At 54.3% G+C, this 12470-nt stretch overlaps 1 protein-coding gene across 4 annotated transcripts in view; it reads left to right on the forward strand.

Moving 5' to 3' along the window:
• The first annotated feature begins 416 nt into the window (after positions 1–416).
• Positions 417–12470, forward strand: part of FAM120B (family with sequence similarity 120 member B) — a 42860-nt gene continuing 30806 nt past the window's right edge. For 2 of the 4 annotated variants that reach the window (XM_037065375.1, XM_037065457.1), the window contains exons 1-2: positions 419–1045; positions 8546–9654. In XM_037065375.1, coding sequence (XP_036921270.1) covers positions 8566–9654 — 1089 coding nt within the window. In that variant the 5' untranslated portion in view covers positions 419–1045; positions 8546–8565. Of the gene's footprint in view, positions 1046–8545; positions 9655–12470 lie in introns of all 4 variants that reach the window. The other 2 variants (XM_037065287.1, XM_037065312.1) reach the window with 2 other exon arrangements.

The following is a 12470-nucleotide window of genomic DNA, read 5'->3' on the forward strand; positions in this document are numbered from 1 at the left end:
TACTTAGAAAAAAAGAAATATATATATATTTCTTACATAGATAGATAGATACATATATATATATATGATATATATATATATATATATCAACAGGAAATTAAATCTTTGTGTGCCAAATGAAGAGAGTCCTTCCCAAATTGTTTAATGAGTGCATATGGTGTCCTTTCCATTTGCTATTCTTTTGAGCGCTTGATCTGCCAAATGCTTTGGTCCTTGCAGGATCCACCTTCCAGGGTTCCTGCAGCCCCGCAGCCTCCGCTCCCGGGGCTCACGCTCCTCAGACACGCTGTGCGGTAGCGTGGGAATGAGACGCACCCTAACCTGACATTGTTCATAACGTTGTCAGTAATTTGTTTTAAATAAATGAGATTGGTTTCAAGGCTATTTTTCCTGCTATCATGCCTGCTACCTGCACGTCCTCCTGGCCCTAGAGAATAGGGCGCCGTCGCAGGCAGAGGAGGTGCGCTGTGCCGAGCGCTGGGGCTGCCCGACCTCTGGGCGCGCGGGATCTCGTCCCCGAGACGCAAAAAGGCCGAGATGTGGCTCAGAGTCCACGCTCCGTCCCGCGAGACAACGCACGGCAGGACCTCGGTGCGCGCTCATCACTGAGCCCCACCCTCCGCGGGAGCTCTAGTAGCGGGGACTCGCGGGGGAGCCCAGCGCCGGGCCACGCTTCCGCAGAAGCAGTGTCGGGGACTCGACTGCCCGCCGTTCCACGCGGGAGCACGGACTGCGCACTGAGCAGGGAAGTAGAACGTCCCACCAGCGCCTGTGGAAAGCCAAGACCTCGGTCATCACCTCAGCAGCCAGGCGCGGTTTCCCAGACAACGGGCGCGACGCCTGCGCACATCGTTCTTGTGGTGCCAGCGCAGCTGGCGGCTTTCCCGGAGCCTGCGCACCTTGCTCCTCTCGCACCTCGTTCCCGCCCACGCGCTGACGGTCCCTGGAGCGGAAGCTCCCTGAGCGGAAGCGGAAGTGGACTAGCGGCTGCTGCTGGACGGAGATCTGCGCGGGCGTTTCGCAGGCTGTGCAGGCGCATCTCTAGGTAGGGCTGGGTCTGTGGGGCCAGCGCTGTCCTGGCGCCGGTCTCTGCCCGACGGCCTCGGCCCCGCTGGCTGCGCTCGTGGGTCTGCGTCGTGGCCGCCCGGCTGTGAGCTGAGGGACGGTCCTCGGTCCCCTGCCTGCCCTCGACCCGGCAGTTCCCCTCCCACGTTCGCTTGTCTCGTCACCTGCGGACCTGCCCCTGTGCCCCCGCCTTCTCCCCTCAGGCGGTTCCGGGCAGCTCAGTTGTCCTTAGCCGTCGGGCTGTCGAGGTCATCCCCCAAGCCTGCCGCGCCCTCCACCCCGCGCCGCCGTCATCTCTGCGCTGACCCTGAGCCGCCACCCTAGCCCCGGGCCCTCGGGGACAGAAGGTTGACACGGGCTCGCCGCCGGCCCAGTACTTCACCAACGGCTTTGCGCCGAGTTTGGATAGTGGCGTGGGGAGGGAGCGGGGCAGAGCCGCTCCTTCCGGCCGAGAAGGGGTCTAGGTGTGTGGCCATTGGGGGGGGGGGGGGACTAGAGTCACCTGCCCGGGGGGGGGGGGGCGGCAGTCAGGTCACGTGGTGGAGAGACCTGGCGGGGGAGACGCACCGCTGCTGCCCGCGACTCCAAGGCCGCAGGGGGTGACACAGCCGTGGCCCTGTTGTGTGGCTGGAGTTTTTTGTCTTTCAGCTTCCCTGTCTCCTTCTTACTCACTTCCTTATTTATTTTCAGTTTTTCTATCCTTTTGCTTTCCCCAGGTCAGCGTTCTGCGCTCCTACGCTGGTGTGCCTGCCTCCAGTGCCCTTTCCATACTCCGTTCTGCTTAGGAGCTAGTTGTTAGAGTTAAATAAAAAAAATAGTCCGTAGATGGTAAGTCGAAGCTGAAGGAAGTCTCTGATGAAAGATTGTTTTAGCTTTACCTCACGAATTTAAAAATTTGTGTTGGATTCTTATTCTGAGTTCTGAATAAATGAGGCTTCAAGTTTTACGGGTCTGCACACACTGTTTTTCTTCCGTGGGGTGACAGAGGTTGTGTTCCATTGGTCCCTGCGGGGCTGACCGGCTGCAGCGGTGGGAGAGGCCCAGGGCCCTGCACCTGGGTTGCCCCTGGGGTCCTGGTCATTCTGTTAGGGCCCCTGGGACTGGGAGAGCTTTCCAGAAGGACAGACCTGGGACTGAAGGGCAGAGTGCTGGGTGGGGTGTATCCCAGTGAAAGGGCGGAAGGCTCTTCCAAACCCTGCTTCTCAGCAGCCGCCTGGGACCTCACACCCCTGGCGCTGCCCAGCTCTTCCTGCCTCTGCCAGCAATGTGCCTGTTGCACTAGAGCCTGAGCAAAACCGACCAGTGCCAGCTGGACTAGAGGGACGTTTGCTCTGGGGCGCTCTGATTAAAAACGTAGCCATGGTCTTTGCAGAAAATGGATAGAACAAAGACATGTTTAAGTGTACAACTTCACACGTTTTGACCTATATGCGCACCAGGTTTTTTCCTGACCCAGCTGGGCCTTTGCCTCCCTCTTCAAAGATCCAGATCTTAGACAGGGACTTGGTCTTGTCCACTGCTGTGTCCGCAGCTGCCAGCACAGGGCCTGGAGTGCAGTCAGCTGCACATGAACCTTAGCCGAGCACAGGTTGGGATGTAGCTCTCGGTCCTTTGGTTTATCTGGGGGACCAGGATGTGGTCTCTGGACTGTCCTCAGTCGTCTGCAGTAGGAGGTGGGGTTCTGTAGCCCCAGAGGGGGGGTGCGGGCCCTTGGGCAGCCAGAACAGCCATTGTCCACAGAGGCCCCCTTCACCTCTGGTCTTGCCGCCTTCACCCTCCTCCACGACAGCGGTAGGGCAGTGTTGCTGAAGTGCACGTGCTCAGGAGCCTTCACTGTGCCCTGACTTCCCTTCAGATGAAGTGTAAGCGCATGTGTGGTTTTCAGGTCCCTTTGCCGGCTGGCTCTGTGGCTGCAGCCTCAACTCTCTTTTCCGAAGCAGAGGGGCTGTTTCTTTTTCCATTTTCTGCGCCTGAGGCACAGACGTACACATGTTGCTGGTCAGACGAGATAAAGCAGACATGTCAAGCAGCTTAGAAACATCCACTTAATAATACAATGGGTTATGGACTTGATCTCCACAGACTTAAATTTATGCCTTTTCACTCTTGCATCAGGCCTCCCGTCTGCCTTGCCTCCCTTCTCCATCTGGCCACTCAGGATGGCCATCCTGGGTCCCAGACCTGGGCTGGCTCTTCCAGCTGTGTGTTCCCCACATTCACAGTCTCTGCCCCCCTCTGTCCTGCAGTTATGACCCAGTGCTTGTTGCCTGTTGGACACGTTCCTGCCGGAGGGCAGGGCTGGAGGTCTGTCTCGTTCGTGGCTCCGTGTCTGCTGCAAACTGCCTGCTGACCGAGTTAAGCCAGGTTTCTGTTCCAGTGAAACTACCCTGGTGGTGGTAAGAGCTGAAGGCTGATGCGTTGCTGCTCCACACGGACAGCCTGTCGGAAAAGAATGGCCAAGAGGTGCCTTCACTTTGCCTCAGCAGTTTCGCGTTTAAGATTCACCCCAAGGAAGTGACCGACATGTGCCCGCAGACTTTTACATGTGGGTGTGATTCATGACCTGCGGCTTACAGCACTGGCAATAGCCTGCACGCTTTGCAGTGGGGTTGTGCAGCTCATTTGACACCCACGTTGTGCGCCCATTGAAAACGGCACTGCGAGAGGTGGACATGCTGGTTTGGGAATGTGTTCACAGCAAATGCAGACTCACAGTAGGTTATAGAAAAGCACTAGGAATAGATACTCGAGTGTTTATTACACTCCTCGTCTCTGAAAGGTGAGGTTATGAGTAGTTTTTTCTTTGTGATGCTCTGCTAAGAACATGGCTACTTTTTAAAAAAATTTTTATAAATATACTCCCAATATTAAAAAGTAACCATTATAAAAATTGTTAGTATAGTAAACCCTCACCAATATTAAATGGCTTCGTTTTAGATAATTTAAGAATTTTGGACTGGTGTTGGGCAGATTTTACTAAACTTTTAGGCAACTGATGAATAAATTTATAATTAAATGAAATTGCATCACAACAATTTATGAGGTAAGTGTTATAAACACTTTGCAGATAAGAAAAATGAAGCTTACAGAGTAAGGTAACCTGCTCAGAACTTCCCTGCAAGGAATGGCAATTAGAGTTTGACTCTGTGGATTTGTTCTGGAGCCTTCCCGTTTGCCAGCAGTACTGCCTGGCTCTGCCACTTTGCCCTAGGACGCAGCACAGAGGGCGCCACCAGCAACTGAGCTTCTGCACCAGGACTCAAGGCCAGTGGCGGTGGGCGGGGGAGGGGTCCTCTAGGGCATCGGCCTCTGGGCAGGTTTACCTGGGCACAGTGAAGTGCATCACAATAGCTGCAGGCTTCCATTTCTCATTGGAATAAGCTACTTCTGACCTGTGGAAAAGGAAGGAAGACTTTGTTCAAGACTTGCCATAAGGGAGTTGGATGGGGCTTGACCTCACACACAGCAAGGGTACCCGGGAGTTCACAGCCCACAGGCAGAGCAAGGGGTCTGAGTGGATGTCGAGCTTGGCATTCCCTCTACACTGATTCAGCAGGTGTCTTGCTAAGGAAGGGCTCTGCAAGGGCGGAGGAGCATGGAAACCCAGGGTCGGGGCCTCGGGGGCCCAGAAGAGGCTACCATGGGGTGAATCCCTTGGAACCATCAGCCCCTAATCCTACCCCTCTGTGGAATGGCTCATCATAAATTGCTCTCGGTGGGTAAGGCAGGAGGACAGGAGAGAAGGAAGAGCAGGCTTCAGATGTTCCATGGGAGCCAGGAGGGCCCCACTGAGGAGTGGGCAGCCAGTGTGGGACTGTTGGAGACTCAGGTGCACAGGGAAAAGAGGGCATCCAAGGACACAAGGGTGGTCACAATGTCTAGACTCCCCAAATCCCAGGCCATTATTTTATGCCTTGCACCTGTGTCCTGGTCACCCGGAGCTGCTCAACTCCCACAGGAGTGCCCTTGACTTTCCTCTCTACTCCTGACCTGAGCCCAGACACTGCTGTTTCCTGTTAATTTGTACATTTTTGTTTGGAGGGTCAAATTGATCAATAAAGGTAAATTCAAGGTTATGGTACCGCTGCTCTGTAAGACACTAGCCAGCCTGTCTCCACCTTAAAAGAGCTTCCTTTAACCAACTCTAGCTCCTCCAGTGCCCTCTGCATGTGGAGTGTGTCCCCACGGCTGTCCGTGGTCCCGCCCTCTGAATGTGCGGTCCGACCCCCTCCTGTCGGCGGTAGGTGATGGTGGTGTGTTGCTGAGGCATGCTGCGCTCCATTTCTCTGTCTGTCCGTTGACAGGCTGTGAATAAAGCAGCTTCTGGACTTGTCTGTCTTCTCTCCACTTCCTTGTTTACAGGTGACCCAGTACCTGGGGTTGGGTGGCTGTGAGGAGAACAGAGCCATCCTGGGGCGTGAGGCCGCCCGGGGGTGGGCCACTCCCTGTGCGCTTGCTGGCTATCCCCCGGGAGTCCCCTGCACTGATGCCATTCCAGGGAAGTGGCTCCGCTTCTGATTCTCCCCTTGCCTATATTTGGGAGCCCATGAACTTGGTGATTCCTGATCTCTGTTCACACACTGGCCCCCTGATACCGCCATTGGTCTGTTCACTCACACACCCCGGGCCTGCGCATGGCGAACGTGCCGGGTATCAGGGACTCCACAATGGGACCTGTGCCCCAGAAAAGCTCTCGGTGGTGGAGCTGATGCCCAGGCTGTGTCTTGGGCAATAAAACTCCTACCGAATGAGACAGAACTCCTGTTTTCTTTCTAAACAATGAAAGTTTCCTTATAATTTGCAGGTAGACTCAAAGGTTTAAAAACCAAAAAAAAATTGTTTAAAAAGGTAATGTCCACAGAATTATATGGTGACGTGTTTTGCTCCCCACTGCACTGCCCCTGTTGGCGGACAGTAGGTGGCAGGTGGGTGGGGATGTGTGGAGCCAGAGTATGGAAGGGCCTCTCACATCAGGTTCCCAGACCTCCGCACATCTGGATTTGTCTCTACAGGTGCCAAGGGAGAACACATCGTGAGGCGACATTCCTGAGAGAGTTTGTGATTTGAACTGGGAGAGACTGGCTGTGTGAAAGACAGGAAACACCAGAGCATGTTTAGTTAAAATGGTGGGCTTTTCCCGACTGGGATGAGAAAGGAGGAACAACATACGATGACCAAAATCAAAGCAGAGCCGAGTCCTGCTCTTTATACAACAAAGAGGAGAGTGTTTCGGGAAACTCGGTGTTGTCACTTGCAGTTTCAGTAGAAAAGTGCTGGACACAAAAATCCCTTTTTGTTGGCTAGGGAAGGCAGCCACCTCGCACGTGGCCTGGCCACTGTGCGAAGTGGGGCCTGGCCGTGGGAGCGGGGGAGTGGGGGCGGCGAGGCAGTGAAGGCAGAATTGACTGCATTCCCACTGCCTGCTGGTGAGCTTGGGAGGTGCCCACAGCACCCCGCCTGGAGCCCAGTGAGAAAACGACACTGAGTCGCGCTCCTGCTTTTGCTTCGCTCATCAACAAACCTCAAGAGCCTGCTTTTCTCAAAGCGAGGCATAAAGTAATGGCCTGGGATTTGGGGAGTCTAGGCATTGTGACCACCCTTGTGTCCTTGGATGCCCTCTGCAGACCTGCACCTGCCCACCACTGGACAGTCCTAAGAGCCCTCTCAACCCCCAGCAGAAATAGGATGTCACCTTCCCAAACGCAGGGTCTGCACCTGGAGGTCCAGGTGACAGCCTTAGAGTTGAGATGGTTGTGTGGTAAAGTCTGGTCTGCCTCAGAAGTCGCAGGCCCTGTGACGTTCCCCCGGTGAACACCACACTGGGAGAGCTCTGCACTGGGCTGGGGCATGTGCGTCCACGCACCCCACCACAGTTAATAACGCCAAGACTTGAACTTCAAGACCATAACAGTTAGTGTGCAAGACTTTACATTTCAACATGAGTGTTGACCTGTGTCCACTCAACTTCTGTATTTTCTTCCCATAAGGGCTCTTAAACAGGGAACTTCAAATTCTCCTAATGGGGCCAAGTGTCCTCTGACGGGCAGTAAGTGCTTAAATGGTGACCCTGTGCCGGTTCCTCTTAACCTGGCCCTGTGTTCACAGTTCCTTCACTTGTGAAACAGCTTTTAGGTGTTTGCCCACCCACACCGTCTGAGCAACGCAGATCTTTGTCCTCAGAGTGCAGCGAGTCTGCGCTCAGTCCTCAGCCCGGGAGAGGAGAGGCTCCGTGTTCTTATGCCACCTTTTGCAAAATGAGGGTTTTTTTGTTTCGCTTTATTAAAGGACGCTAAGCCCTGACAATGTTGAAAACCAAAGTGAAAAGCACAGGCCATTCAGGTGAAGGATGTCATCCTGGAATTATTTCTGACCTTTGATGGATGATGTTACCTGCTCGGTAATGTCTTCTGTTACAGCTCTTATTACGTAAGGACCTCTTATAAAGTGCTCTGCTTAGATTTGTTTCAGATTCTGAGTTCTAACTGAACTACATTTTAGAAAAGGCAGTTTTCTGTTCAGAGTTGTTGACCGTCTCAGATGTGGCAAACACAAACTCAGTGGCAGTGAACTTTTTTGTGCTGTGCTTTGGGTCTGTGTGTGCGGAAGGCCAACTTAGGTCGTATGTGGGTTTTCCACTGTGCGGGTGGTCAGCGCCTCTGAACCATACCTCATTTGGGGTCACCTAGTTGTCTTTTTTCTTTTAAGGCTTTATTTATTTATTTTTAGAGAGGGGAAGGGAGGGAGAAAGAGAGTGAACCATCAATGTGTGGTTGCCTCTCACATGCCCCCTACTGGGGACCTAGCCCACACCCCAGGCCTGTGCCCTGACTGGGAATCGAACCAGCGACCCTTTGGTTCCCAGGCCTGTGCTCAGTCCACTGAGCCCCAGCAGCCAGGGCTAGTTTTCTTCTTTAGCTCTTTATTGAGGTGTAGTTGACATGAGAAAACTGCACATGCTTAGAGTTTATGGTTTAACATGTGTTTACCTGTAAACCTACCGCAACCAAGGTAGCATTGGGTCCACCACCCCTATAGTTTCCCCTCCGTAAGTCCCACCCTCCATCTCAGTGAACTAGAATTTTATGTAAATGGAGTCATGCCATGTGTACTTTTGGTTTTCGTCTGGCTTCTTGCAGTCAGAAAAGAATCATTTTGAGAAGTATCAGTTTATGTTTTAGGTTTTCAAAGTTAATTTCTCTTGGGGTTGCTAGGTGGGGAATATTACTTTGAAAACTGTTAACGTCTTTTGAGTTCAGTTGAGAAATCTCTTGACTTGTAGTCTTAGTTAAAGTCTTGAAAGATGCTGCACTGTGCTGTCCTTGTGAAAGTCCACCTCCGGTGACCTGCACTTGGGTAACGTTCCTCCCATGTGGTCATGGAGCTCCCTGCAGGCCTCTTGGAGGCGTGGCCTTTGCACGTCACTGCAGGTGTGCTCTAGGAGACGCCAGGCACCTGTAACAGCTGCCCGCTTTCCTTTCAGATCCTGCCAGGAGTCTGGTCATGGGCGTGAGAGGCTTGCACGGGTTTGTGGGAAGTAGCTGCCCACATGTGAGCATGGAGGTGAACTTCCGGGAGCTGGCTGAGCGGCACCGCAGCGAGCACCCAGGCCACGTCCCCACCATCGTCGTGGACGCCATGTGCTGCCTCAGGTACTGGTACACTCCCGAGTCCTGGGTCTGTGGCGGCCAGTGGAAAGAATACCTCTCTGTCCTGGAAGACTTTGTGCGGACATTCACCTCTGCAGGCATCAAGCTGGTGTTCTTCTTCGACGGCATGGTGGAGCAAGACAAGCGAGACGAGTGGGTGCGGCGGAGACTCAAGAACAACAGGGAGATAGCGAGGATCTTCCGGTACATCAGGGCACACGGGGAGCAGCCTGGCAGGAACATGTTCTTCATCCCCTCGGGGCTGGCCATATTCACGCGCTTCGCTCTGAAGACCCTGGGTCAGGACACAATGTGCTCCTTGCAGGAGGCTGACTACGAGGTGGCCTCTTACGGGCTCCAGAATAACTGTCTGGGGATTCTCGGAGAAGACACCGACTACCTGATTTACGACACCTGTCCCTACTTTTCGATCAGTGAGCTCTGCCTGGACAGCCTCACCACCATCATGCTGTGCAGGCAGAAGCTCTGTGCGAGCCTGGACCTCGGCCTGCCGGACCTCCCTCTGCTGGCCTGCCTGCTGGGCAACGACATCGTCCCGGAGGGCACATTTGAGACCTTCCGGTACAAGTGCTTGTCTTCCTATACCTCTGTGAGAGAGAACTGTGACAAAAAAGGCAGTGTTGTCTTTGCTGTGGCAGACCACATATCTAAAGTTCTTCGCTTACACCAAGGTGAGAAAAAGCTAGAAGAGATGTTACCTTTGGGACCAAACAGAGCTCTTTTCTATAAAGCGATGGCATCATATCTTTTGCCAGGACAGAAATCTCCATGGATTTCCCAAACACCCAGAGCTGTAACAGCTTTGGACAATCAAGAAGTTCCCATGAGTTCAGACCCTGAATCTAAGCAAGAAGTTCCCATGAATTTGGAGTCCAAAATCAAGCAGCAAGTAACCATGGTTTCAGACACTGAAATCTTAGAGGTATGTAGATGTGCCCACCCAAATCTAGTATGTCGTGATTGAAAACATACCCACTGGGGACTCACGAGTACTGACTCCCTACAGCGGTCAAGGCACTGTGGGGACACAGAGCAGGAGCCAGGGAGTTTAGTTAGCAAGTATGATGAGAGTCATGAAAACTCACATTGTAAACCACATCCTTTAAAGAAATGTTTTTCCTTTTATTGATTCTAGACGGGAAGGGGGGGAGAAAGGGAGACAAACATTGATGCACAAGAGCAACATCAGTTGGTTGTCTCTTGCATGCACTCTGACTGGGACTCGAACCTGCGACCCAGGCATGTGCCCTGGCTGGGATTCGAGCCTGCAACCTTTCAGTTTGCAGGACGACACCCAACCAACCGAGCTACATTGTCCAGGGCCATGGACCGTGTCTGGTGCTGTCACAGGAGTATCACAGAGGGAGCTCTGGTGCTCTGAAGGAGACCGGGCACTGTGGGTTAAGGCACAGAGCGAAGCTCCCAGAAAGGTGGAGCCGGAGCCAGACCTTCACGGGGCCGATGTGTGCTTTGAACAGGCAAAGACAGAGGTTGGTGGGCAGAGAGGTGTAGAGTGTGGACCCCGGGTCGCCTGGGGACAGCGGTAATAGCAGGCTGGAGGGTGGGGATTCAGGGCAGAAGTCGGGAGAACAATCCAGAAAAGGTGGACCACAGCCAGATTGTGAAGGCTGCTAGATTCCACACCAGGGTTTGGACTGAAGGTTGGAAGCAGTGCAGAGCCCTCCGGGCTTTGGTGGGAGGGCCGCTGTTTGTCGGGCACCGGCGTGTGAGGCTCTGTGTCAGGGCAGTGCTCTCTCCTCCAGGCCTGTCAGGGACAAGGGGCGTGCCCACAGGACCACCCACAGGCACCTGAGTTCAACACTGACCTCTTTCCTGGCCCTGGATGGTGAGCTCTGCCGTCTCTCATCCCAACACCCCAAACCTAGGACTCAGCTCCGGCTTTTCAGATGTGGTGCCCCAAGCCCCCCGTGCTCCAGTCCCGGCGGGGCTCTTCCAGGGTGGCTCCTGCCCGTCCAGTGCCACCTGTCACACTGCATGCAGAGTGGAGCCCCGCTCTCAGGGTGGAAACTCGCTGGACGAGGCTGGGGCCTGCCAGCCCTCACCCCTGTGGTAGCTCAGGCTTGCATCATCCTCTTATCTCCGGCCATCCTGCCTTCCTACCTGTCACTGGTCTTTTGGTCTCTTCCGTCACAACCTCAGAGACAACCTGGAACCCCTCTGGTGCCTGTGCTGCGCCTGACAGCGCCGCCCACGCCCACTGGAATTGCACCTGTGGCACACGTCCTGCTAGCCAGGGCGGTGACGGCTGGGCAGGGTCTCGTTTCTCTCACCACCGGGCCCCGTGCCTGTGCCTGTCTGGGGGGGCAGCTGCTCCTCACATCTTGAACCAGGTGTTTAGTCCTTCATCTTCCAGCTTCAGGTTCTGTCCTTCTCTGTTGTATCCATTTTAGCAGACAAGTAACTTATTAATCGAAAGTTATAATAAAAATAGAATATAATGCATGCTCTAGGAGAGTTCCAGGTGGAAAAGTATTAGGGATTTCAGACAACTATTCTATCTTGAAGCACTTTTTTATGTGGTTTGATGAAGGACAAAGAATGAGAGCTGAAAGCTGGAGGGATGGAGTCTTGGACTGCCACTCGCTGGTGCTGACAGACAGCAGGAAGCGAGAAGATCAGCATGGCCGGGAGGTTGGGTGTTGGCTCAGCGCACAGAGTCGGAAACACGGAAAGGAACATCGGATTCGCACTGAGAAAAGCTCGGTCTGCACCTGGCTGGGGTGTTCTCAGTTGTGCCCTGCAGGTGGGCTGGAGGAGCCCTGGTCAGCTGGCCCGTGCAGAGCGGACTCTCCAACAGTGGTGCGTGGGCAGTTGGTTGTGGCTGTCACCCCCGTGTTACCTCCCTCAGTCCTCACACAGCCCTGTGTCTGGTGCACTTGTTTCCAATCTCACCTGTGCACACAGGCATTGTGTGTGGTCACAGACTACCCCTGTGTGAACCCAGGCCTTTGACTGCAAGTTTGACTCTGCAAGATCACACCCTCCTTGCCTGCTGGCCTGGAGGCTCACTGGCCCCTGGAAAGCGAGCTGAGACTGTTGTGGTAGTAGTCTGGAAGCACGCGAGTGGAGGTGGCCTCTGAGGTGGCCCACAGAGCCTGAAGGACAGTGGGGAGAGGCGTGGAGGCAAGGAACCCACCGAGCAAAGCCGTTGAGGCATGTTACCTGGCCACCTGCCAGCATTTGCAGTGCCAGCCTGGGCCCTCTCTGCTGCTTCTGCCATTTCCTGTACACTCCTGTCCCCATCTGTGTGCGTCCTCCCTGGGCTTGGCCCTCTCTGTGAGCCTGGGCAGCAGCTGCCCCGGTGACAGGCCCTACCGGCGGCCTTGGCCACTGTAGTGGGCATCCTGGCTCCTCAGCCGGTTTCCTGCCAGTGCAGTGCCGACAGACGAGGTCAGACCACAGAGGGCAGCCGAGTTTTCTGAGCACACTGAGGACCTAATTTTTATACTCACCAGAGAGGGTGCTGGAGATCTGAGCAGGATGCAATGTATCACATGCTGTCTTTGGAAGCCCTGGTTACATTGCAGAGACAGGACTGCAGGGGCTGGTGCAGAGTCCAGGCAGAGGGTGGTGGAAATGGACAGGTCTCAGCAATGGAACTGATAAAAAGTCAGCCTTTCTGTGAGGGCAGGAGGAGGGGAGGATCCATGGGCAGCCATGTGACAGTCAGAAATGGGGGCCTCAACACCTCCCACCTGGTCCCTGTGACCAGGACCC

This window comes from Sturnira hondurensis, unplaced genomic scaffold (assembly GCF_014824575.4).
Source record: "Sturnira hondurensis isolate 20B ecotype Veracruz unplaced genomic scaffold, ASM1482457v3 Scaffold0000167, whole genome shotgun sequence".
Classification (NCBI taxonomy): domain Eukaryota; kingdom Metazoa; phylum Chordata; class Mammalia; order Chiroptera; family Phyllostomidae; genus Sturnira; species Sturnira hondurensis.